The sequence below is a fragment of the Schistocerca piceifrons genome, chromosome X, assembly GCF_021461385.2.
Source record: "Schistocerca piceifrons isolate TAMUIC-IGC-003096 chromosome X, iqSchPice1.1, whole genome shotgun sequence".
Classification (NCBI taxonomy): domain Eukaryota; kingdom Metazoa; phylum Arthropoda; class Insecta; order Orthoptera; family Acrididae; genus Schistocerca; species Schistocerca piceifrons.
The window spans coordinates 810,373,662-810,401,320 of record NC_060149.1 but is presented as its reverse complement, the minus strand read 5'-3'; the positions used below and the strand labels follow the sequence as shown (position 1 = coordinate 810,401,320).

At 37.4% G+C, this 27,659-nt stretch overlaps 1 protein-coding gene across 1 annotated transcript; it reads right to left on the bottom strand.

Moving 5' to 3' along the window:
• On the bottom strand, positions 1-27,450 carry LOC124721444 (coatomer subunit zeta-1). Its single transcript, XM_047246425.1, has 5 exons — positions 27,208-27,450; positions 21,411-21,656; positions 18,950-19,083; positions 566-656; positions 1-280 (listed from the first exon to the last, which is right to left on the bottom strand). Exons 1-5 carry the CDS (start codon positions 27,223-27,225, stop codon positions 233-235), a joined length of 537 nt encoding a protein of 178 aa, XP_047102381.1. The 5' UTR covers positions 27,226-27,450; the 3' UTR covers positions 1-232.
• Between the last annotated feature and the right edge of the window lie 209 nt (positions 27,451-27,659).

Sequence of the window (27,659 nt, the reverse complement as noted above, 5' to 3'; positions counted from 1 at the left end):
TACATGAGCAACAAGTCACTCCAATTACAAGGCACCAACACTTTCAACATTACACGTTTCATCCACAAAAAACACCAAATGTTTGTTCACTGCAGCAAGTCCATCTCACTTCTACAAACATATACTTTTCATAGACTGTCAATCCTTTAATGCACAATCCCACTGCCTGTACACTTTCAATTTTCCTCTAATCACTTTTCATACTGGCTCTGCCAGCCTATGTCAGCCTCCATCATTTTAGAATGGGCCATTTGAACTGTTCTTTCGCTGACTGGAAGACCTGTAAGAAGTGATACAAAGCACAGTTTAACAAGTGGAAATATGTCTTCAGATTTATAGCTCAAAATTATAGACAACCGTGTATGCAATTCTTATACATGAACAATGAATAAATCTCCATCAGAGCTAATTATGTGTCAATAACCAGCCAGAAATGGCAACAGAAATTCAAAGCAACTGATGGTACTGAACCTGCAAGTTGGCAGTGACACCACTTTGTCTGACACTTACACTGCCTCATAAAGAAGAAAGATAATTTATAACTTAATTGAAAATTCAGATTTACCTGAGAGACAGTCTGATCACCAAGAGGAATGTCATCCACTCTCAAAGCAACTCTTGAAACAAGGGCAGATGGATCTGCTTCCATAATAATCCTGTACAGATTGAAACAATATACATAAATAAGTCAGTCATTAAATATGTCAACATTTAAATGAAGCTGCTCTTAAAATAATAGCATGAAAACTTCCATCTGACTGTTGTATTAACATAAAAAAATGTTAAATTACTGCATTGGTCCAAATATAAGCTGCATATTTAATTTCGAGTGGGGGAAGAGAGCACCTCAGCAGGAAAAAATCTGTCACATCATCCATTTTCAAATACAGTTCACAATTTAGTCGCTCTTAATCACATTCTTTTATGTAGCAATGCCAATAAGTTACACAGAAATACCAGTCTTCCAATTATTCTTCACTGATGTCACTTAACTTCATGCTAGTGGTATTTTTTTCATTGTTATCAGCATTTCTGTCACTTTTTGTCCTGACTACCTTCCATGGCACTGGATATGACACTCATTGACCCTTCTGATAGTAGAATGTGATGAAGAGAGAAACCACTCACACACAAGGCTAACTGAGGGCTCTTTAAACTTGCCATATGGAGTGAGTGCATAATTTCACAGCCAACTGGAGTCCTGTTTATGGGGACTATCTTCGAATGGTATGTTTATGACATCAAGCAGCTGTAGTTTTGAAGTCATACCTCCAGGTACAATGGGTATGTCTGTCTTCCAGAGTAAGAGTGCCAGTGCCATATTTGGATTGTCTCTCTTGGGACGTTGAGAAGTTTCTTAGTAAAATCTTCTAGCAGTCTCTCTGTTGGTGACATACTTCTCCACACAAAGGGGCCACTTCTACACAAACCTAGAGCACCAGACAATACTCCTAGAGGGTTCTGTTGGTAGTATTTTAAGGTCTCTACAATTTCCAAGGCCCTTAACTGGATTATGTCAAGAAATATGTACACGGATTTCCTCCTATCTTGAGAAAGAATTCCCCAACTTTGGCCCTCTGTTACATTTAACTGATGAAACAGCAGTTTGCTACTTATTTTCCAACACAATTTAACACTGCACATTACATTAATCCAAACCATAATACTGCTAGCTGTTCTACAAACACACTTTTCACACAACAAATGAACGAGTTTCAATTTTGCATGTTAATTGTGCCAAATTCTGAACTATGTGGATTATTTTTTCTGACTTTAGCACTCTTTGGTGAATTTTACTCTTTAGCTAGAGAAAAATTGTACCTCTTCTGTCATGTAAAATAATGGAACTGCGAGTAAGATTATAGTCATTTTTGGCACTAGTGTTAACAGTTGCATTATAATAAAAATAAATGAAAGATAAGAGTGCTGATGATGATTCTTTGAAGCAAGAAACAGATTCAAAATGGATACTAGATATAAGTTTCAACAAGAAGTTCTAGAAAGTAAACAAAGCATACACTGTTGGAAAAATTTCTTCAGTGCTGTTTGTGGGTATTTTCACTGAAGAGACACATGATTAACAAATTTTTAAGTAAGAAAGTTTTTATACTCTACACTCGGAATGCTGAAATGTTCTACAAGCACTGCAACTGCTACTTCTTCCTTTAATAAGAATAAGCACACAAGGATTTGAATCTTGTTCCTTCCAAATGTGTGGCCTAAATATAACCACTATCACCACACTCAACCTGCTTTAAAAATATGATATAGAATAAGTGTGAAAAACTAAGTGCCTCTAATTTTAGGACATCCGCTGCAGCATGTTTCAGATGATGATTGGTCATAATGACACAGCACAAATTTATACAACCAGTGCCCTTTAGCAAACAGACATGAATCTGTACAATGTATAACACAATAAATACAGGTGTGACATTATGTATTTATTCAATAGACTTTAAAAAAAAAAGCTTACAATTTTGCATTCTAAGGAGGCTGTTGGTGAAGTTTGGGCCCATGGAGCGATTGTGATGATAATGAGAAGGCATTTTGAAGCAGTAGTTAATCTCATTTGCATACCACTATGAACAACCATGTCAGCATTCACAGGGAACTGCTTCATACAACATATTAACTTCAGTGCATATTATAAATCTGCTGAGGAGGAGGAGGAGGAGAGATTTTTTTGTTTGTCTAAAATCAGTTCAAAATTTTCATCATCTATACATCGCATTATTGAAATTCCAAAACCCTTGGAACAAGGAAAACTTATTTCAAATCACAGTTTAAGTACAAAAGCTAGTTACATGCAAAGTGTAAGAATTTTATCAATTAAAATGGTGAACAACATTAACAGCTCTTCACTGTTCTTATTTCACGACCTCTCTAATATTCAACACAGGCAGGTGAAATTTCCACAAAATTATGTCCCAGAAGCTCACTTAATCAATGGAAACTCTCTCTCTGACTAGGTTTTCCCCAAGGCAAGAATGAAATATGATTGGAAAAACTGGCAGAAGAGAGAGTATTGCAATGGCCTCATTATATATAAGGATCATCACTAAACAGGATAATTAAAATTACAGCTACTGAACACTGCTAACTTAGGAAAGTTTTCTGTATAGTTCCTTTCAAATATAAGTTACTGAGCCTGGTGATAACTTCTGACCTCATATTCTACCCAACTGATCACCGTTTGATATTTTGGTGCAGGTACTAAAGAGACATTATTTGTTTTTAATTTGTTACATTGTGATCTTTACAGCACTGTATTAGCAAGGATATACTGCCCTTCCCCAGGGGAATCAACAATATGCAACTCAGGAAGTGAGAATTATATTCTTCACACTAGATTTATGGGGAGAGCTGAACAAAGTGTGCCATCCTACACTATTGGTCAGAGACTAGCGGCAGCCGGACTAGAGAATTACCATCTCAAGCTTAGGCTGCCATTAACACAAGATAAACAGCTGCATTTAGAGTGGTGTAACCAGGAAGCATGAACTGTTGATGAATACTATCACATTGTGTTCACCGATGTATCGCAGTTCTATAGTACCCCAGATTACCATCATCAACAAGTATGGCTGGGACCTGGGGAGAGGTCCTATCCTTCCAAAGTTTTGAAGAGGCACAATGGTGTTACTCCTTCAGTAATGGAGTGGGAAGCCATCGGGTATGACTTCAGGTCATGGCTAGTAGTGATTTTGGCAACTCTGATGCAGCAAGGGTATGTCACAGACATCCTGTGTCCTCATGCATTACTTTATTACTTGTTTCCCCTTGTGGTACAGTGCCTACTGCCATTACCAGGGAACTGGAGACATGTAGCAAGTGATCTTTAAGCAGACCATGTGCCAGCACATCATAATATCAATTTTCAAGTTGTGTGTGACTAGTGTCTGAGATTTCTGAAACAAGTAGTGTATGGTTCCTTTCTTACTATTTTGAAAGCTTGGAATATTTTAGCCATTTTTAAGAGCAAAAACAAATTCCTCAAGTTTTCAGAGGTATAAAAGAATGCCCTAGTTTCAAATTACAGGAGTGGGGAGGGGGAAAGGGGGAAGATTAGTTACCTTCACACACTAAAAAAAAAATCACCATTTATGATGCTTTACCAATAAAGCAAACCATATGTGGCATTTTCTTTATTTGCAACACACTTAAAACGATACTGCCCCATTTTATGCTACCATGCAATCATTCCATTATTTTTGAATCTTAAGCTAATTCACATCCTAAGCTGAAAGTGCAGACAGAACACTACTTACAGAATGCATGGTAGCAATTATTAGCTGCATGTCTACACGAACAGGAAAGCTTATTTGTTTTCTTGGTTTCATACATTTAAAACCTAGACGAAGCTGATATCAATAAACACAGAGCTTTTATTGCCACAATTAGACAGATTCTCACTGTGTGAAAAACTCATTTATATGTACTCCTCTCCACAAACTGCACTACATCTTGAGTGGAGTACAATTTATTTTTATCTCCAGGACAGCTTTAGTTCCCCTTTCTCAACTAAACTGATTGTGAAGATCAATATCACTCAGCACAAATTTATAAATTTACACTATCATTCTATCTCACTCTTCCTGATAACAATACAGGGGAAAAATTACACAAACTTTTGCTCAAACTCATTTGTTTGAGACAAATTTTAAAATCAACTCAAATAAATGAGATCAGTGGACATAACTGGTATCAACTAGCTGAATTACGCAAAAGTGATTTGACTGCACCGTCTTTGCTACTAAAACGGTGAAAAATCTAAATCCCTTCACACTCGGGATCTGAAATACCAGCTGATGCTTTGACCTATACTGCAAATATACTGAGTGTGTGATGAAATAAAATTAATGGCTTGTACTTTGTGATTACAATTATTATTTATGAAGGAGAAAATTCCAGAGGGATCATGTCAAAATGTGCTCCAGAAGTTATGCAGCACCACCACCAGCAGCAGCAGCAGCAGTACTAGTAATTGCTGTTGTTGCTGGTGTTGGTATTGCTGTCGTCCTTGGTGCAAGGACTTGATTCTGTTCATGCTAGTCTGTCTAGCACAAACCCCTTTAGCTCTGCATAATTACTGCACTCTACATCCAGCTGAACCTGCTTACTGTAGTCTAAAAATATGTCATTTGATGTATTAGCAGTTCAACATAAAGCACCATTTACTGCTTCAGATGGAAGGGCTTAAAAAGCTCACACAATTATTACCCATCAGTGATCTCTATATTACTTCCAGGTAGAACTCTGGTCACTGAGGACAGAACTTCAGCACACCTGCAGATTCCTGTCTGCAACGTCTGCCATTTTATACGTAGTTAGGTAAAAAAAAATTACATTGTTATGTGTGTGATCCAGGATTATTTACTTATTTCTGTTTCTGAACCTTGTGTCAACATGCAATGTAATAAGCCGAGGTAAAGCAGAATAAAAAATTATTTTCTTTTCGTGTCCTCGTGACACTTCATGGCAGCCATTTGTAGTTAGGCAGCAATCTGTATGCATGCACAGAAAATCTGTTCATTATTGTTTAAAAAAAACTATACATAGAGTAAACTACAAAAATTTGAAGTAAAACAGTCAACAACTTTTCAAGATTTTTGCTAACATATTTCTCCGTTACATATGACATAAATATTTTAAAAATATATAGCCTATGCTCATCCAAAAGTTTATTAGAATATCATAAATAACTCAGGCAACGAATTTGAGATTTTTTACTAATGACATTACCCCCCATATATATATATATATATATATATATATATATATATATATATATATATATATATATATATATATATACACTCTCTGTCCAAATGTTTATTAGAGTATCACACAATAATTTCAAGTAAATCCGTTAAGAACTTTTTGATTTTTCTGCCAACTTTTCACCTTTGTGTACCATATTTACATTTATATATCACATAAATTAAAGAAATATGTATCCTATGTCCATCTGAATTTGTATTACAGCATCACATAAACATCTGAATTAAACTGGTCAAGAACTTTTGAGATTTTTGCTTACCTATGTTTCCTCTTTACATATCAAATTGATATTAAAAAAAATATACAGCCTATGTATGTCCAAATGTTTACTAGCACATCATGTAAAATTTTCAAATACACATATACGAGGTCTGTTAGAAAAGTATCTAATTATTTTTTGCGAACATATGATGGATCTGAATCTAGCGCACTTGCATGAACCAACCTTCAACTTTCATGCGCTTGAGTGAATTTTTTCCTGCATGCCAACAGTGTCAGTTGTGGCGAGCAGCTTACAGCTTTCGGTGATGGCGCTATGGGTATCACACAAGAGTGTCGGGAAAATTTGTGAAGAAAGTGCTGATGGCTGAGCAGAAACAACTTTGTGCTGACGTATCACAGGACATGCTGGACTCTACAAACAGTGACTCACACTTCGTCAACACCATAATCACTGGTGACAAGTCCCGGGCGTATGAGTATGACCTGGAAATCAAATCCCAGTCATCACAATGGAAGCATTCCTTGTCACTAAGACCAAAGAAGGCCTGCGAAGTGCACAGCAACGTCCAAGTCATGCTGACTGCTTTCTTTGACTCCTGCAGTTTGGTATACCATGTGTACACACCACAGAGCCAACCTGCAGTTTGGTACACCATGCTTACACACCACAGAGCCAACCACCAAAGAAGACTACAGGGATGTTTTGTCATTCACATGATGCTGTATGGTGCAAGACAACACACTTGCGGTCAACAGGAAACTGGCACCTCCATCACAACAATGCTCCAGCACATTCCTCACACTTTGTTCGACTTTTCTGATGAAAAATCAGATTCCTGTGCTTCAACAGGCTCCTTACGCTCCTGATACGGCCCCCTGAAACTTCTAGCTGTTCCCCAAACTCAAGAGGCCATTGGAAGGAACACAATGTCAGACAAGAGAACATTATGACAACAATGAAAGCTGAGCAAAACTCCATTCTGAAACAGGTTTTTTTGGCATGCTTCCAACGATGGCGGCACCACTGGTAGAAACGTGTGGAGTGCTAAAGGAATTATTTTGAGGGTGATTAGGTGTCCAATGCTACAGGTAAGTCAGTAATTGGTACACATGGAAAGACAACACTGATTTTAATCTGACGATGGCACATGCCATGTGGGGGATCATGAATGTACTGATAATGGTTTGGTTTCAACATCATCCACCAACAGGTAGTGTAGTGGCATAGCTATGAGAGTGCCGTCTGTATCTTCTCTTTAATAAGGAATGCTCACAGCCAGAAGGCTCAGTGTGGTGCGGACGTGTGAAGCAAGGAGGCAACCATGCCAGAGACATACTCATGTTACCTACGGCCAACTGACAGTTTGAAAGAGGTCAAATTATGGCCATCTATGTGGCAGAATGGTCCTTTCAGTCAATTGTCACACAAATTGGATATGCTGCATCAGTTGTGCAAAGATGATGGTATCAGTGATCACATGAACATTCTCATACCTGTAGACAAGGTTCTGGGATGTCCATGCAGCACAGATGCCTTTCAGGGTCATCTTATTGCAAGGGCAGCAGTGGCAGATCGCACAACTACCACAGCACAGGTAACTGGGCTTGCGAGCCCAGATATGTCAACACGAGGAGGAGGAGACTAGTGTTTAACATCTCACTGACAACGAGGCCATTAAAGACTGAGCACAAGTTTGGATTAGGGAAGGACGGGGAAGGAAATCGGCCATGCCCTTTTGAAGGAACCATTCTAGTGTTAGCCCAAACAATTCAGGGAAATCACTGAAAACCTAAATCAGGATGTTCGGATGTGCACCATCATCCTCCAGAATGCGAATCCAGTGTCCTAACCACTGTGCCACCACGTTTGGTACACGTGAACACAAACTGTTGCATACCAGATATTAGCAGTAGGACTACAGGCACGCACACCTCTAGCCCATCTTCAGCTCACGCCACAGCATCGATGTGCTTGGCTTGACTGATGCCCTCAGACAATGACTTGGAACGTGGACTGGCATGCTGTGGTCTTTAGTGGTGAAAGCAGATTCCGCCCGCACAAAAGTGATGGTCGTTTGTGTGTACGATGTAGACCTGGTAAGTGCTCTCTCGTAGAGTGCATTTGTCCAAGACACAATGTCTCCACCTCAGGCCTTATGGTCTGGGGTGCGATAAGCTACAACTCTCATTCACCTTTAGTGTTTCTGGAGGGGAAGCTAACCAGCACTCGGCATGTGCAGAATGTTGTTAAACCTGGTCTTGCAACAAGAAGGTGATGTGTTGTTCCTACATGTTAACATTTGCCCACATACTGCCCGTGAAACTCTAGGTGCTCTGCAAGACATGCAGCAACTTCCCTGGCCAGCACTATCTCCAGACTTGTCTCCAATTGAGCATGTGTGGGATATGAAAAGATGAGAGTTGACTTGTGCGACTCGTCAACCAACAACTCTTACAGAACTCTGTTAAAAGGTCAAGCAGGTGTGCCACAATGTATCCCAGGATAGTATTCACCATCTGTATGAGCGACTGGATGCCCAAGTCAGTACCTGCATTGCCGCCTGCAGAGGCTACACCGTGTATTAATGTGGGTGTTTCAGCATGGGTCAATACCCGGTACCACAGAATCACAGGTGCTATTGATCTGTAAATGTAATCATTTCATGTACTCGATACATACTGCTGCAACACTAAATCTCTAGTGAATCTGAAACCTCTAAAAGGGTGTACTAATTTTTTTCTGGCAGTGTATGTAGCCTATGTCAGCTTGAGTGTTTATTACAATATTGTGCAAAAATTTGAACAAAATCGGTCAAGAACTTTTTGAGCATTTTGCTAACACTTCCCTCGTGTGTTTTATATGTATATATACATTTGTGTACCACATATATTAAAGCAATATGTAGCCCATGTCTATCAGAAAATGTATTAGAGTATCGCGTAAAAAATTTGAAATAAATCAGTCCTGATTTTCCATTGTTTGAAATAAATAAGTCTGGAACATTTGAGATTTTTGGTAAGAATGTTAAACTACAAATTGTCTTTATACAGTAGTACAGAAGTATCGATAGGTCAACATACCAACATTTGAATTTTGGTTTTTGTATTCCACCCCCCACCCCCGTTAAAAAGCTGTAACGAGCATTCAAAGTTCTTAAGTAACAAAATGAATCATGCAATTTGACTCCCACATGCTATTCTTTTATTTGTTCCACCCAACACACAATGCATCACACAGCATGTCTTTAAATTCAAACCATCAACGTATGAATCTCAGGACACAATAAAATCTCATGAGATTCGCATGTTTGATATGCATTGTGAGAAAACATTGCAAATTCTGAGTAGTATTACTTTTTTCTCTTCTCACATCACTGTAATATGGGAACACTACACACATCTGTGCTAGTTCATGTGTTTTATTCTAAAGTAAAAGGTATAACTGTGCATCACCCTTTTATTATGTTATGCTGAGTATTTATTATTAGTATGTTATTTTTGTGATTAAAGAGCCATTCATGTATGAAATACAATAAATAAATAAATAATAAATCACTGTTATGTTTTATTTTTGGGCATCAATATTTTAATTTTCTTGTAAATCTTTGGGATAACTTGACTGAATGTAACAAGTATAATGAACTGCTATACAAGATGGACAGAAAGAGCGATACATTTATAGAGAATCAAACATTGTTGGTGCACGCGAGTTTGCCTTAACGCAGATATAGTAGCGGGTCTGTGCCATATCAGAATATAAAGTATGCCATATATTGCAGAACACACAACTTTCATATACTGTATGGACTGTATTGCATGAAGAATGTATTAGAATGATTCAAATGGTGCGAGCTCTTTGAAATGCTACGGGCTATACTGACAACATATACACAAGAAAGTTGGGATTACTGCTTCACTAAGCTGAATTCGCTGGTACGAATTGAACAGCATGAGTTTTATAATTTTTATTTGCAAGATGATATGTGATCCCTCAGGTTTTCTTGGTGTGATAAATTAGTGGTGTGCTTCCCAGGTATATAGCCAAGTTGTTGTTTGCACATTTTAAATGGATTAAGACAGTGAAAGCGCTTATAGCAATATTTTCATGCAAACAAAACCGTGAATGTTGACAGCCAGACCGCAAGTTGGTGGAGGTCACCCATCTGGCAAAGACAGACAAACTTCATATTCATATTTTGCTAGTTGATGTGATTCCACACACTTTCTAATCTGTGAACTTGACAATAAGAATTTTGTCACAGCAGAAATATTTGTTGTGGCTTAAATACCGACATTAATTAACTACAAGACTAGTTTCTTCTGACCGGCCTATTCATCAGAGTTGATGGACGAACGCTACTGCCATTAAACGGATTATACACAAATCAAGAGGATGTAATGTTAATGGACCTGCTACAACTTCAGAACCACCATTGATCTGTTGTTGACTCAGAACGGCATTATCCATCAGGCACAGACAACGCTACAGTTTCGCATCACCATAAAGCCTTCCCTCTGCAAAGACTCTGAAAGCAGTTCAAATAATTTATATGGTAATTTTATTTTCACTGACTTCATCAAATGTTTCTCAATAAATTTATTTCCACTGTAACTTAAGTACCTATGTTCTAATTTTCCCAGTACAACTGTTTGCTGACTTTACCTTCCTTTGTGTCAAAGGACGTGTTTCAACGTGTGTGTTCTGTGATGTTAAGGAAATTTGCATAGTTATATGTTTTATTTTGTGAAATGTGAGCGAGCTGCAGTGTCCACCATTATGGTTCTGACTCCAACCAGCTGGAACAAAGTAGGTTACTTCCCACTGGTGTAAGGTCTAAAGAAGGAGAAAAGTTTGAAATCTGACAGTTGTATGATAATGTGAACTTATGTTTATGTCCTGGAACTCTTCACACTGCAACATTCCCAAAGTTGAGAGCGAGCTTGTTTCATTTTTAGTTCTCTTTGGGCAATGTGACATGCTCGGCTTACTTAATGAAGATATTCACAGGATTTTCGTAAATTGGGGGTTTTGTTTACCAACTGCAAATGTGACTTTTACAGAACTTTGATATCAAAATGGGTTTTCCAGCTCTCAAGTGATTAAATGTTACTTCACTTAGCAAATTCACAATCGAAATTGGACAGTTTACTTCACATACAGTTTCCTAGTGACAGTATCATATTAGGAGTGCCATGTCACGAAAACTAAAAATTACATTATTTCCTTACATAAGACTATTGAGTAACAACACTTTGAAGTTTAATCTCAACAGAGCTAATTTTGTAACAACTGTCAGATGTTTTGTACAGTACTCTGGAACTGGGATTCCTTTGAAACTTAAAATTATTCCATTCCAAGTGGGAGATGTACTCACATTATATTTTTGAGACAACTGAAAAGCTAGTTCACTGTACCTATAAGGTACGGTTATACACTGGTGTGTGTATTTAAGGCAAGTATGAGAATGAAAAAACAAAAATGTAATTATTTAAGAATGCAACTAAGATAGTAGAACAGATAAAAACCACTCCGAATAAGGTCACAGTATATATCAGAACGACACTTTACAACAACATAACTTACGTTGCATTATCTTTTCTTACATACATGCAGTTTTTTCTTAATGGAACAGGCACAATCAGTTTACTAATGTTTATATAAATGATTTGAGGATTAATAATACTTATGTATGTCACATTTTGGTTACTGCCTTGATCAAATGACAAATGCAATAATCGCTGTAGCCAAAACGTGCCATATGGAATTTTTCAGCAGTGATCTTTATCACAATTTTTATTTTACGAGCAAAATGGTCACAGAATAGTACACATTATTTCTTTCCTGAATTAATAACTTGCCCAATCATTCACGTAAGAGTTGTATAAGTGAATTATAACAATGCTGGCTCTGAAACGTTCAGTCATTTTGTTATATTACACATTTCACATTAAACCGAGTATTTTGAACTACAGCAAAAGCTGTACTAATAGTCTGAATTGTACTTTTAGTTAGCAGTTGTGGGACTGAAGTCTTTAAATACTATCTTCAATCATCCACACAATGCCACACTCTCCAGATATCTACAGATACAAATGTAACAGCTGTTCATCATATAACTGCATGAAATGTTAAATAGAGAATATTAGACTTATTTAACTTCTCAAAAAATTAAAAAATAGTAGTAGCCCAATAACGACCCAAGTTTCCTCACATTCTCTTCACAAGCCCATGTAAGAGACGGAAGTTCATTAGACAAAAGTGCAGAGGCTACAATTAATATCTCTGCCAATAAATTGTGATAGGGGCATGGTATAAGAGCAGATAATTAATATCTGTTTCCTACATTATATGACCAATTTACTAATCTTAGAAAGATCTAGTGTATAAATACTGGTACAATGTGATTTATCCAGTATTTGCATTTATGAGGAAAAAAATTCTGTGTTGACTGCTTCTGTATCACATATTTCAAAAATTTAATTATGACACACACAGAAGAATCTTTCACAGACACATTAAAACTATTAGTAACTCGTCTGAACTACTTCCTGGCACAGCAAGAGGACAGAAGCAGTTTTATTTGACTGGATCATATCCACCTTACCTTCATTATCATTCACTACTTAACTGCATGTTATTAGTAAAATTTCTGGCTCTGCATAAACAAATGCACATCACAGGGAAGTCAATTATTTGGACTCCGTATTTTCAAACTAATGAATTGTGTCAACAATCATCTTCAATGACATTCCTCAATAGCAATGAACATTGCTCTGTCCCAATAATAACTCATTCACTCTATAATCATCCCTGCAGCTATGAAACTAAATAAGAGTTATATTTTTTTTTGTCATAACTGAGCCTCTACACTAACCCACATTTTGATAAATGAAACACAAATCAGAAGGGCTAAACTTTACAAGGAGCTTTCCACATGCAGCACCTATTCGCAGTTTAGAGTTTATGTAGGTTACATGTTTTCATATGAACTTGGATACAGCCAACGGAAGAATATTTTGTGGTAGCCATTAATGGATGTTAACTAGATACATCTTTATGCTACTATAAACAAATTACTGATGATGTGTGGAGAGCCCTTCACTTTTTCCTTTGGCCATATATAGGCTCTTACTGATGTATACACACAGTATATTACAACAATATATGAACAAATATTATTAATGTTTTTGACTCAAAGGCAGCAGCAAGAATGTGGCGATAGGCTGACCTGTAGTGTAGCCTGAGGTCTGATTGTAGTGTAACTGGAGGTCTAGGTTAGGATGGAAGACAACAGTTTGAGTTATGAGTTAGTGAAGCCCAGGTAAATGAAATTTCAATCTATCTTGGGTTGAAAAACTGATCTGTGGTGTAGCCCATAGTCTAGGTTAAGCTGGAGGGTGACAAATTCATTTTAGATTGTTTTCTGTTTACTTCAACAAAGTGTCCAACAGGATTTTAGAAATGCCATGATCTGCCTGCACCATCATCATCATCATTTAAGGCTGATTATGCCTTTCAGCGTTCAGTCTGGAGCATAGCCCCCCTTATACAGTTCCTCCATGGTCCCCTATTCAGTGCTAACATTGGTGCCTCTTTGATGTTAAACCTATTACTTCAAAATCATTCTTAACCGGATCCAGGTACCTTCTCCTTGGTCTGCCCCGACTCCTCTTACCCTCTACCCTCTACTGCTGAATCCATGAGTCTCTTGGGTAACCTTGCTTCTCCCATGCGTGTAACATGACCCCACCATCTAAGCCTGTTCGCCCTGACTTCTACATCTATAGAGTTCATTCCCAGTTTTTCTTTGATTTCCTCATTGTGGACACCCTCCTGCCATTGTTCCCATCTACTAGTACCTGCAATCATCCTAGCTACTTTCATATCCGTAACCTCAACCTTGTTGATAAGGTAACCTGAATCCACCCAGCTTTCGTTCCCATACAACAAAGTTGGTCGAAAGATTGAACGGTGCACAGATAACTTAGTCTTGGTACTGACTTCCTTCTTGCAGAAGAGAGCAGATCGTAGCTGAGCGCTCACTGCACTAGCTTTGCTACACCTCGCTTCCAGTTCCTTCACTATGTTGCCATCCTGTGAGAATATGCATCCTAAGTACTTGAAACCGTCCACCTGTTCTAACTTTGTTCCTCCTATTTGGCACTCAATCCGTTTGTATTTCTTTCCCACTGACATTACTTTCGTTTTGGAGATGCTAATCTTCATACCATAGTCCTTACATTTCTGATCTAGCTCTGAAATATTACTTTGCAAACTTTCAATCGAATCTGCCATCACAACTAAGTCATCCGCATATGCATTTTGTGTTCACATATCTTAATCTCACCCAGCCAGTCTATTGTTTTCAACATATGATCCATAAATAATATGAACAACAGTGGAGACAGGTTGAAGCCTTATCTTACCCCTGAAACTACTCTGAACCATGAACTCAATTTACCGTCAACTCTAACTGCTGCCTGCACTCATTATTAAATTTATTTATTTACGGTAGAGCTGTCCACACAAAGTGAGTAACTTGAATGAGTGTTTCCAGTATCACAAGCCCATATATTAAATGAAGTAATTTGTATCAGTTCATCACTGAAGCCAAGAAACTGTGTTTCAGATGAATTTACTAATCTTACAAGGGGAGGCCACAACATTGTGATCACAGGTTTATTTAAAGCTTTTTACACCTTTAGTGGGCCATTAAATCAACATAATGTGCAAGAGAAGTTTTATGCATCTATTATGTAACTAATGTATCTGTGCAAGGGGGGGCTGGTCGTAATGAGTCGTGGTGGTCAAGCAGTTAGCATTTGCTGTTTGCAAGTGTTTTCTGAGTGACACAATCGTTCGAATCCCTGCTACCACTTCCATTTTTAATCTATATTTTTTCCATCACTGCTCACATTATTTAATTTATATGACATTTGAGAGGTAATATAACAAAAAATTACCATTTCTATTTGCATGAAGTTTCAATTTATGTTTTCCATGTGTCTATGACAAATTCCATCCTACAACATGTGATGTTGAGAGCACACCCGACAAGTAATTGTACATTACTCTTGTGGTCTGGCACATTGTGACTTATCATATTACTGATTGTGAATAATGTCATTAATATCATTATTTATCAGGGTTTGACTTGGGCTTTCTGAGCCCATCCATCGTCCTCAAAAAATGAATTACAAATAGCAAATAGTCAAATATTATGAAATTCACAACAACTTCATGAAAATGCGTGTGTGTTTTCATTATATTACCTCCCATGTGCCAAAAATTAAATAATGTGATCAATGGCAAAAAAATATAGATAAAAAAAGTAAGTGGTAGGTGGGATTAGAACCGTTGCGTCGGCCACGAACCACATGCAAACCATGAACGCTAACTGGTTGACCACCACAACTTCTTACGAAAAGCCCCTTCACATCAGTTATATAACAGATGAGTAAAACTTCTCTTGCAATTTTCTTGGAATTGCCAGAGTATTGCACCTTACTAGTTGCAAATTATGTTGCAGTAATGGCCTACTGAAGGTGTACAAAGTTTGAAGTAAATCCGTGATCCCAACATTGTGGCATCCCCTCGTTAGCATAAAAAGCCCAAAAAAAAACTACACACATCGGTAATGAAAACCCCAACATGTGACAAAGACAGAAAATTAAAACTTGAGGTTAATTTAGTTAGTGTGTGTTATGAATATTTTCACCTGCAAACATAAGACTTTTCTATGAAAATTAAGTTTCACCCCATTCTTGCATCTGATATATCAACATTGTTATGTTACAAATTAATATATTATTTCGTCCACTATCTAAATGAAATTATCTTGCTATGTCATTAGCTATACAAATCAGCTGTTTAATTCTTATGACTTCGTACAACTGACATTACCAAAATAGCCTGTCAGGTAAGAGCGTGGATGGCCCACTCAAACGTATGACTTTAGCAAGAGCAAGAGTGTAAATTCAATATTAGCAAACTTTTCAATTCCTAACGATTCTTTGCCTGCTTGCTGCATGTAATTGCAGTACCATTTTATTAATTAACTTACATGTGACTGCAGAATTTACATTGCAGTTGTGTGTGTTAAATACTGACAACACAATCAGCACGAGATATAATACAATCTTTATCATATTTATGTATATATTGGAGTATAGTACTATTCATTCCTCCTTTCATGCTAGGCACAGTGCAGCAGTACTATGGGCTAAACAAGGATGGAAAATTTATTATGAGCACTTTTCAGAAGCTGTTGTCAGGGTTGCCGGAGGGAAATCATATGGCATGGGTTGTGAAGTTGACATTTCTGATTGGCATGGTATGCTGTGTAGCATGTTTTGTCACTGACAAGTCAAAACATTCCTTTGGCAACAGTTTGGTGGCAGCCATTCATATGAATAACAGCTGGTTGGTGGTCATGCCTATATACAACACTGCAGCAGATATGATAAATGATGTCGCAGCTGTTACTAGTGGCCAGAATAATTGTAATGGCAGAATTCTTTTCACTCACCACAAGCATCTGGATTCTCGTCTATTGGTGATCTAGCTTTATTCTGTTACTTGCTGGTGGCTCAGTATGTACATACCAGACTACAACTAAAAAAATCTAGCATTTGATCCCCACTGGATCCACATGTTTTTTCCTCCTGAATTCAATCCCTAGTACAACTTTTGATTTTTTTCTGTCACTGCGTGACTGATTCTTTCACTTCTTGTAATGATCATTTAATGTACAAAATGCCCAGCTGCACTCTGAAACAGAGTTTATGTTACACTGTAGGTCTCTTCGGGCTGGCTATTTCAGTTTAAAGGTAAGAGGAAAGCCAGGGCATATCTACTCCAACAGGATCATGTCGAGTACAGCACTGAGTTGTGGGCAGCTTTAGCTTTTTTTTTATCCTGCCTTCCCAAGCTTACTCCCCTCTCACCTAATGCACAACAGCCAACTACTTCAGCTGTACCTGGTGAGAGCTTTCTCCTAGTGCAACATTCCTATATTTCTCCCCTGCTGTCCATTCTTTTGGTCATCACTCTGACATCCACCCTGCTTACTCTATGCAAGGCAACCACTTCCTGTACAGCTCTTTATGTTGCTTGCTTAGTGAAACTTTCACTCTGCAGTTGAGTGCACACCATTTCTGAAACTTCCCAATAAAACTGTGTGCTGGATGGGGACTTGACCCTGAAACCCTGAATTTTATGGATAATGCTCATACTGACTGATCTATCCAGGCAACTTAAACTTTTTACTTAGAGTCTTCTCAGTATCATCATCACATGAAAAAAGAGTATTGTTACCAAAATTTTGATCAGTTCTTGCTTATAATGCTTAAATTCAATTATCTACCTTCCCAATCTTTTTCAAAAAGATTTTGATTTGTTTGCAGATGTTCCACATGACAAGATTATTCATAAAAGTTTATTTTTCTTCACATCATCTACTTTTCAATCACCAATGAAGAAACAATCACCCCCCTAGACGACTAATATTTTTGTGTAGAAAAAGGTCACAAATTATGATTCTATGTACTGATTAATCACTCTGAACCTAGATATCTATCATTGATTCTAACTTCTCTAATTTTTCCAACTTTTCTCCATATGACTTTTTCCTATGTGATATTCAAATTAAGCATAAGAATGGTTCACTATGTATTAATTCCACTCCCTATGCCAGATGACTTTTGAACAAAAAATAATTGCATTAAAATACAATATTTCCAGTTTTATTTCATATTCAATTCATAAGTAGAATTCTTGGAGTCTTGTCTCCATTTCAAGTTTTTTTTATTGCTCCTATTCAATATTGTGTTAATGTTCATACCTCATCAAATTGACCATGTTGTAGCTTCCCATAATAATCAATTCTTTTCTCTGATATAGCTATTTCAACGACTAACTTTTGTCAGGTCCTCCTTCAAGCACAGTTTTCTCATCCTCTGTGTTTTCAGACCACATAGATATTCTCATCTTCCAGCTTCTATCTGTCACAGTTGCTACTATTTCTTTTAGCACATTGTTTTCCACCTATGGCTTAGCTGTCAGCTACCTTTCCCCCTTTAACTATTCTGTTGCATCCCACAAGCAGCACAAGGCTTTCTTCAGTCATTTAACTATTCTACAAATAATTTCGAAGTTTGTGTGTGTGTGTGTGTGTGTGTGTGTGTGTGTGTGTGTGTGTGTGTGTGAGAGAGAGAGAGAGAGAGAGAGAGAGAGAGAGAGAGAGAGAGAGAGAGAGAGGGGTCTTATCTTAATAAATTAATTAGGAAGACAAATATATTCTTGGCAGCACAATTTCCCCCTTTCTACACCAAATTATGATTACATAAGTAAAAGTGAGAGTCATTTTTTGTCCTAACACTGTGTTTGTTAATTCACCTACTGGACTTTTCTTTCCGAATTCTGAATGATTGCTAGTGATAAACTTTTTAATGGAGGAAATGTACTGGGAAGTTTTTAGCATGCAGCGTTTCTTAAATAGTTGTTTGTGGGAGGTTTTGCGAGTATGCCAGGTGTATTCATGTTTTGAAGGAATCCCCGTCAACTGTCAATTGCTCCCCAAGCAAATATCAGATGGCAGATATTAGAACCAACAAAATTAAGCAGTTACAACAAAGTTGGGTTTATGTTTTGTGATAGGGGCAACTGCTTGTTATGGGCAAAATTTCAAGAACGAAATGTTTTTTACTATAAGCACTGCAGATCCAATACGGCACTGGATGTCATACCCTACTGTTTCATAAAGGTATCGAAACTTCATATTATTCTGAACACACCATCACAATATTTCCAGACAAAGCGCCCCAACACCATGCAGGGGAAATAAAACTATGCTAGACCTCAAACACCATCTTTAAAAGTCAAAACAGAACATTACTGGAACTGGAAACAAAGTTAAAGACTAATATTTCTAATAATATTTACCCTCCATCACAAATTTCATCCAGAGCCAGCATTACTATATCCAAGTTTTCCAGGACAACTCGTTTTTCCACATTTTTTCTAAGGATCTGACTGACAGCGTCATACAGGCAATTCAGAACACTCACAAGAATTAACTGAAATGATTCAAGAAATCAAGAATCAGTGTGTATGATAAAAAAAGCATAAGGTTAGTATACTGAAATACAAAAGTATTTGTTATTGTAATCAAATATATAAGGAAACTCTAGAAAATGCATTTAAGTATGCTACCAAAACAGAATTTTACTCAATTCATGTTTTTAGGTGTCTTATGGTTTTAGGTTACACAAAATAAAGAATGCATTAACAGGCAGACAACTAGCTCAGTTTTGGAGAGGTCAATTAAGGAATAAACTGCAGCCCTGTTGAAGCCAATTTGCTGTATCTCTCACCCTGCTGCAACTAAAATATTTGTAAAATCAAGTTGGCCATAGAGAGTCCAGCAACACTGTAGCTCATCTGTCAGCAGAAGGCTCACAAACTGCAATGTTTTTATGAAATGAAACAGCTGATGTTGCACACCAATACATCAGACACAAAGGAACTCCTATAGTGTTGCAGCAAGCACATATCTTTCTCAATCTGCAGACCACATAATTTTAAGCCACTCACAAACAATAACACACAAAACTGACAATTTTTTTGCTTCTATACTATTATTTGGAATGTGTTTTTGACGGACTGATATGTAGTGTAGCTCAAGGCATGGGTCAGACTGGAAGATGAGTTCGGTTGCAAGTTGTCGAAGCCAATGAATGTGATTTTATGATAACTATATTCTTGTTATGATAGGTATTTTACACATATTTGATTTTTGTAAGTTGTTTTTGTCTGCCAATTTCACAGTATGATGCATCAACGAACTGGTGGTATCAACAGGTTCGGTATCTCTGCAAACTATACGTACAAACGTACCCTGTTTACATGGTTCCAACATAAATGGACTTGGACTCTATATAACTTTCTCAAAGAAAGCCCTACAGATACACCGATCATGGAAATTCAATGCCTGTGGCATTGGCAGACAAGATGTGAGCACGGACTGAAGGTTTTCTAGTTTCAATTCACTGTGTGCTTTTCAGACTATGCACTGGCCACAACAAGCAAGAAAAACCTGTCTGCAGCAACCTCTTCTCCATTCAAAAATAAAGTAATGATTGAGTAAAGTCACACAAAATGTGAAACACAATATCTGTAAGCGAGAAATGATTCAATTCTTTTATATTTCAAGTTGTAATATACTTTTATTTCTTAATGTTTTCATTCCATTTGTATGGTCTTACTTCATGATTTTTTTATTTTTTTATTACACTCTGTATGTTAATTCACCACTTTTAACGGTGCATAATCTTGCCAATGGCTGTATGCTCAATCTACTTTGATTCTGAAACAGTTTTGTATAAAATTAAATAGTGTAAAAAAAAATCTGCTGCATCCATGACTATGTTGAAAGAATTTTAAAAAATATTGTTGCTGGTCATTACATGTTAATTCTTACAAATTGAGGCATTTTGGAGGAATTGCTCAATAAAGTGAACATTTTGTCAGTAGTTCAGTAGCAGTGCTCTAGGGAAGGCAACAGAAATTATTTTAATTGTTACCTGATGATAGATCAAAGCTGCTGAAAGACATCACAATAGATAAGTAATAAAATTAATTACTGGTTATTGAGTTTTGTAGGGCAGGTATAGAGTAAAACCGGAGACACACAGTTCCCACAAAAACAAACTTGTAATTGAAGTGATTATAAACAACATAATCTAATAAATGAGAATAGGAAGTGAAAAGTTTGCAACAAAACATGGACCTTAGAGATAAAACAGTGCCCAACTGGATACAATGGCTTATCTGTGTGTTTTTAAGGATGGAACCAAAGTTAGGGCTTAATGACTTGAGGTGAAGAGAGAGTAGGGGAACTCAGAAGGCCAAGTTTTCATGGAAAGCTCTTGTAAAAACAAGTGTGACAATGGTGAAAAATTGCCTGAAATGATTCCAAGAATTCTTCAACGTTTCTCATGCAACACACTTCTACATAATTACAGCCCGCTCACGGAGTTACGATATCCACTGGGTTTCCTATTTTATACTGAGGCATGTAAGACTTGAAAGTATCTTCCATTGATTCATATGCTGCATTTGCTTCTTTCATACTAATAAGTGCAAAAGACTTTGTTCCACATCCGAAAAAAAGACATTGTACATAACTTCTTTGTTTCCAGAGTAATAAAACAGCATTACTCATTTTCTTTATATTGTAAAATTCAGTTTACAAAGTTAAAGTTAATTTTAGTAAGCATGAAATTATACTGATCTCTCTGTTTATATCACTTCCTTACAATTGGCAAGAGGACTGAGGATATGGTAATATCAACTTGTCTTAGAAATATATGAAGAACTGTACCAAACAACCTGTTATACTCACCTCATTCTCTTGGGAACTGCCCATTACATAGAAAAAAAGATCAACGTTTGACCTGTACACACATGTCAAACCATCCAACATTATAATTTCTGCATTAGCCCTGTGCGTTTTAGTGAAAAGATTTTTTTCAAAAGTTTTTTGCTCTTTCGCAGATGGAAATATATTTTTGTCATAGTATTTTGCAAGGATCCTATTTCCATCATTGTCAAGTATTGCAATGCCTTTCACAGTGTACAGGCTCGGTTCCTAAAAAATCAGAAGTGTCGATTAATACAAATATGAAAACAAAAAAATGATAATTAGAAGGTAAATAACACATTGGAATAATATGTACATATACTGATGAGCCAAAACATTACAACCACCTGCTCAATAGCTTGTTTGTCCATGTTTCGAACAAAATACATCACTGATTCTGCGTATCAGGGATCTGGTAGGTTTGTGGAGGTATGTGGCATTAGATGTCTACACACATATTATGTAATTCACTCAAATAATGGGCCACTGATTTGCATACATCAACCGAAATAGATCACCAAGACATCAAGGCGAGTTCACTATAATATTCCTCAAAGCACTATAGCAAACACAGTTCTGGCTCCAAGATAGAAACAATTATAGCAATGAAAGATGACATCACTATCAGGGAAAACATCAAGCATGAAGGGATGCAGGTGGTTCGCAGCTGTGTGTCAGTGACTTCAATTACTACCATAGGTCCCATGCAAGCGCAGGAGAATGTCTCCCAAAGCATAATACTGCTTCCACCAGCATGCACCCACGGTGCATTGTACATTTCGAGCTGCTGTTCACCTTGATGAGTGACTGTGCGTACAACCATCGCCCTCGTGATGCAAAATGTGATTCACCCAAAGAGCCGACATTTCCATTGATTAACAGTTAAATCCTGGTGGCCCCGTGGTCACTGCAACCTTAAATGACGATGTTGTTGTGTCAATATGTGATCACATAGGGGTGGTCTGCTGCAGAGCTACATTCTCAATGATGTATATGAACAGTGTGCTCCAAAACACTTGTGTGTGCACCAGCATTGTGATCTTTCAGCAGAGATGCCACAAATCACCATCTTTTCCACTTTACAGAGCAAACAAGCCTCCGAACCCCATGTTTTGTGATGAGCATTAGTTTCATTGGCTTACTCTTTCCATAAATGCTCACGGCAGCAGCATGTTAACATTCGGCAAGCTTTGTCGTTAACAAGATACCCTTTCACAGGCTCTGCATAATAATAATCTGCTCTTTGTCAAAGTTGCTTTCTCAATGGACCTGCACATTTGCAACCCATATCTTCGCTAGAGTGATCCTCTGTCGGTATCCGCTCCAATTACATACTTTTCTTATGTCATGCGCTACAATGTCAGGTGACGAGATGGCAAGAAGTCATTCGTGGTCTTCTCAAAGGAACCACGCCAGCATTAATCCTGGCACTACCAAGGAAGGGGCTTTATAGGCCCACTGACTTAATAATTACACGTTGTATCAACGTCCTTTGATAAACGAACTTGTAATCAAAGCTTGTTATCCATTACTGCATTTACAACTGAGTGCTTATAGAATTTGTTAATTAAAATTCATTTATCTGATTTTATTCTCATACGCCTTAGAAGCCTCCCACCCATCAGTAACACTAGGGATAGATTTCAGGTCATTGTGGAGTATGTGGTATTAGATAAATTTAAATATTTAACATTAAATGATCTTTTGCACTGTCGTCTTCAAACACATTTTTAAGAAACCGTTTTTTTTATTTTCATTGTTTCTGGTACTGTTGAACAAGTGACATGAATAGACAATGTTTATGCTATAGTTCTATTGAAGGAGTGCTTGAAGTCTTGAATAAATCAGATGTAGATGAAAATGAAGTGGGTGATGGTATGGAGATACACTGCCTGAGAATGAAGATGATGTTCAGCCCAACCTACCAGATGCTAATAGCAACTTTTATAAATTCATTGCCAAAAGTGGATGTGAGTATGTAATAGAGCCATCTCGATAATATCAGTGTTCTGTACAAAATATAGTGCGGGGCAGAACGAGGCTAAGACAACAAAGAAAAACTAAGTCTCTGTAAGAGGCTTCTCGACCAGATATTCAACACATTGATGAAATGAGTTATTTTGTTATATTTGGCACTTCCTAATCATGGGTTCAAATCATGATGATAAGATACCTGTCCAAGATTTATGGTCTATGCTTCAGGCCCGCCAAGTGTACTAAAGACCAATGAGCCCAACCAGATTTTTTGAACTGAGTAAAATGTTGAGGCCTGATGATAAGAATACAAGAGAATCCCGGGTCAACATGCTACAGGGAATACAAGAGAATCCCGGGTCAACATGCTACAGTGAATATGTCTTTGTTCCATGGTCACTGCCCATTCAAAGTACTTCTAAAAAAAAAACTGAAAAATGTGGCATTTTAATTAGAATGCTGTCCGATTCCGAAACTAGATACGTGGTCAGCATGGACGTCCATACAGGAAAGTCTGGAAATGAACAGCATCTAAATGGACCAATGGATATTGTAAAGAGATCAATAATATCCATCAATAAATCAGGTCGCAGTGTTACCACAGGTGAGAAAGCAAAGCGACTGCTGTTGATGTTTTTGACTTATCACTGGGGTGATTAGTGAAGACTCAAAGAAGACTAATCTTTTTCTTTTATAACACCAAAAAGGGAAGTGTGGACACCATAGACTACATGACAAGACATTACAGCATGAAGAGAGAACAAGAAGATGGTTCACATCCGTCTTCTACACACACACACACACACACACACACACACACACACACTGATGCAGCAGCAATAAATACATATTCAACTTCCATCTAAACTTTCCAAATTGGAAAAAGAATTTGCTGAATCACAATAGAATTTTTCTCGGTAACTTTGGTCATGAATAATGCCTCATGTACACAAACGGGCCTGAAATTTGTACAGGCTTCAGAAGCGGCATTACAGAAGCATCTGATTCCACCTGTCTGATTTGACCCGACATCAATATGGTGGAAATGCCTACTTCCAGTGTATGCAAAGGGGAATTTAGGGTAGGGAGAAGCTAAATATACAAGAATGAAAAACACCCCACCATCCCAAAACAAATTAATTTACAGCATTCCACTACAACAAAACCAAAGGAATCTGACATTTCCCTTGGCCTCTATAGCTCAACCGCAGCTATCCATATCAGAAAACCAACACCTACTACCCCAAAAAGTGAACTCTGACATTGCCCTTGCCCTAGATAACTCAACCATAGCTACTGACACCAAAAAATCAACACCTACAACTCTGGAAAGTGGAACCAAAACCCCAACAACTCAAATACCCCATATTCACTACATAAATTAAAACACAACCGGCCTACCATAAATATACAACACACAAAATATTACAATTACTATGCAATGAAACCAAAACAAAAATTACTTACCCCCCCCCCCCCCCCCACACTGGAAACAACATACACATGTCCCTAATCTGAGCTGCAGGCACTCTCCTCAAACTATGTTGTTGCCACAAACTTGACATCTAACATATTCAGCAATAAGACCTAACATCTGCAGAAAATTTATGACAGACACCATATCATCGCCCATCTCAGAACACAATGACACAGTCATTAACTTCCCTGTCATATCAATACCTTTAAAAAAGGAATAAAAAATTTATACTTCTTTCCACATGTCAAACTAATTAGACATAACAAAAAAGCCAAACACAGAAACGCCCTTAATAACGCACTGGAAAGACATCCACATTATCGCACCAACTACCTAAACTCAAAACCATGTTAGCATGACAACCCAAACTCAAATGAACCCAATACTACACATTAAACTCAGCATGTCCACATCCACCACCAGAGGGCACCATCAAATACATCATCTACGAACACAGGGTAAAAGCACATGGGTGGACTCTTGATGCTTCCGTTGACCCTCAGAAGCCAGTAACAATGGCAATGGAAAGCACCACACAACAGCACCTTGCTGCACTATGGAACCTGTGCCATAAACAGCAGAGCTAGGAACATGTGGATGGTGCCAGATATTCTACCAAGAAGCTGCACCTAAAAAGTTCAAGTACAACAAGTTGGAAAAATCAACCGTTAGCTGCTTTCAGTGCCGCAAACACATCTGTGTAAAACACCGCAAGAGGACAGTGTTGCGTGAAAAATATGTCTCAGAATGAGACAGCAAATTCTGTTTGCTTCATTTAGTGGACTGAAATTAATTATTAACAGTGCAGGGAGAAAATTGTACAAAGTGAATTTGTCCTTATAATAATTTAATATTTACCTGGTATACAAAAAATAATGTATAAGCAGTTCTAAGTCTTTTCAGTGAGATCAGAATAAAATAAATCTGTTGGTACTACATGTAACAAAAATTACCTAGGTAATGTTAGTGTTAACTTCAGCAAATTCGGACAAAAACCCAATCCACGATGCATTAAAAGTTACACATCCCCCTTTCATTTTTCCAGTCAATTTGTCACCACAATAATATTTGTTACTCTCAAATTCAATGGATTTGCCACGCACAACCGAACTGTCACCTTCCAACCTAACCAAGATCTCATGCTGCACTATGGATCAGTCTGTCACCACAACCATGATTTCAGGAGCAGGGAGGCAGGGGTGGGGGGTCCAATATGAAACATAATTTAGCCCAGGAAGCCAGATGATGTAAGAATCCCCGCAATCCGGAATGAGAGTCCAGTGCATTAATATGACTTAGCACCTTACTCAGTACACGGTTATGAAAGGAAAGTGCCTACAAGGAGCAAATAGCATGCACTAGAAGTACAATCAATGATATAACTAGAATATGACACTGTAATATTACACTTCTGAAAAGTATACACACACGGACACCTCCCACATTATGTCCAGCTACTGCAACTGAGTCCCTACCATGAGGAGTTTTAATGTACTTCATTTGCAACAGAAAAAAATAACACCAGAAACATTATTGTGCAAAGACACACACAACATCTGGTAAAAGCTTAAAAAGTACTCAACAGTAAACGAGGGGCTAGTACTTACAAACATATTCATTTACAGTGTAGAAACACTGCTCAACTAGAAATGTTCTTAGCTCTGCTCTAAAATCTGTTCCCTTCTCCCAACTTCCTCATGCAAGTTGGCAGTGCATTGTAAAGAGTGACACCAAAGTGTTCAATGTCTTTCACAACCAGTTGTGAATGTTATAACTATGGTATCACTGCTGGTTTGCCAGTCACCCTGTTTAGATTTTGTCATCAACACAAATTTTTGTAAGTATAGCGAGGGTACAGTAAACACAGCAAACCTATGAAAATCACAATTTTAGTACAATTTTCTGCAACTGGCTGTACATGTAATTGGTCTACGAAAAAACACATGTATTTATTTCTTTATATCATGATAAGCTTCCTGTAATTTCAGCTCAAGTGAAGAACAGCAATTACATACCATGCTCCAAAATTATCACGAAAAACAGCTGCTACGGTATATAACCTCACAAATACGGAAGATCCACTGTTAGTTATATATAATGAATTACAATGCTTTGTTCGTACTTGGAAACAACAAATTAAAAGCCAAATGAAAAGGATTCTTTTGCATCAAACAAATTAACAGGGCACGACATTCACAGTAAATCCTACGGGTCGTGCGTATGTAAATAAGTAACGTCACAGATGAAAAAAAAATATATATATGATTTCACATACATGCGGCATCTGCAAAATTCTGATAAATACTTTAAAAAAATAGGTAAACATACCATGTACGAACAATCCATGGTGTTCTATCACCCAAAGCTCCACGTCAGTCGTGTTCGCTACAGAAAGCAACAAGACGCTAACAGTGTTATATACTGAATAACGAACTACACTTAACGTAAAAACCAGACAACGCTGAACTGCTAGCACCTTCCCAACATAAAAGTATGTTTACTTGTAGCTTATATTAGGTTTCTTCAAACTACCACACATTTGTCCACAAAAAAGCAACGATTCAATGTCAAGCGCTTTGACAAATCCAAGGAGGTACATTTGTACAGATAGTTAGTTATATCGATCCTGTCGATTGTCTTTAAGATAAAGTGTCAAACCGACGTCTGACCAAGTGTGAAACAAAATTTCAACAATAGTGTAATTATTTACTGATTACTGGGATTAATTTCTCTTCTCTTATCCAAATCTGAATTTGTGAAATAATTTAGGTTCTTCGTTA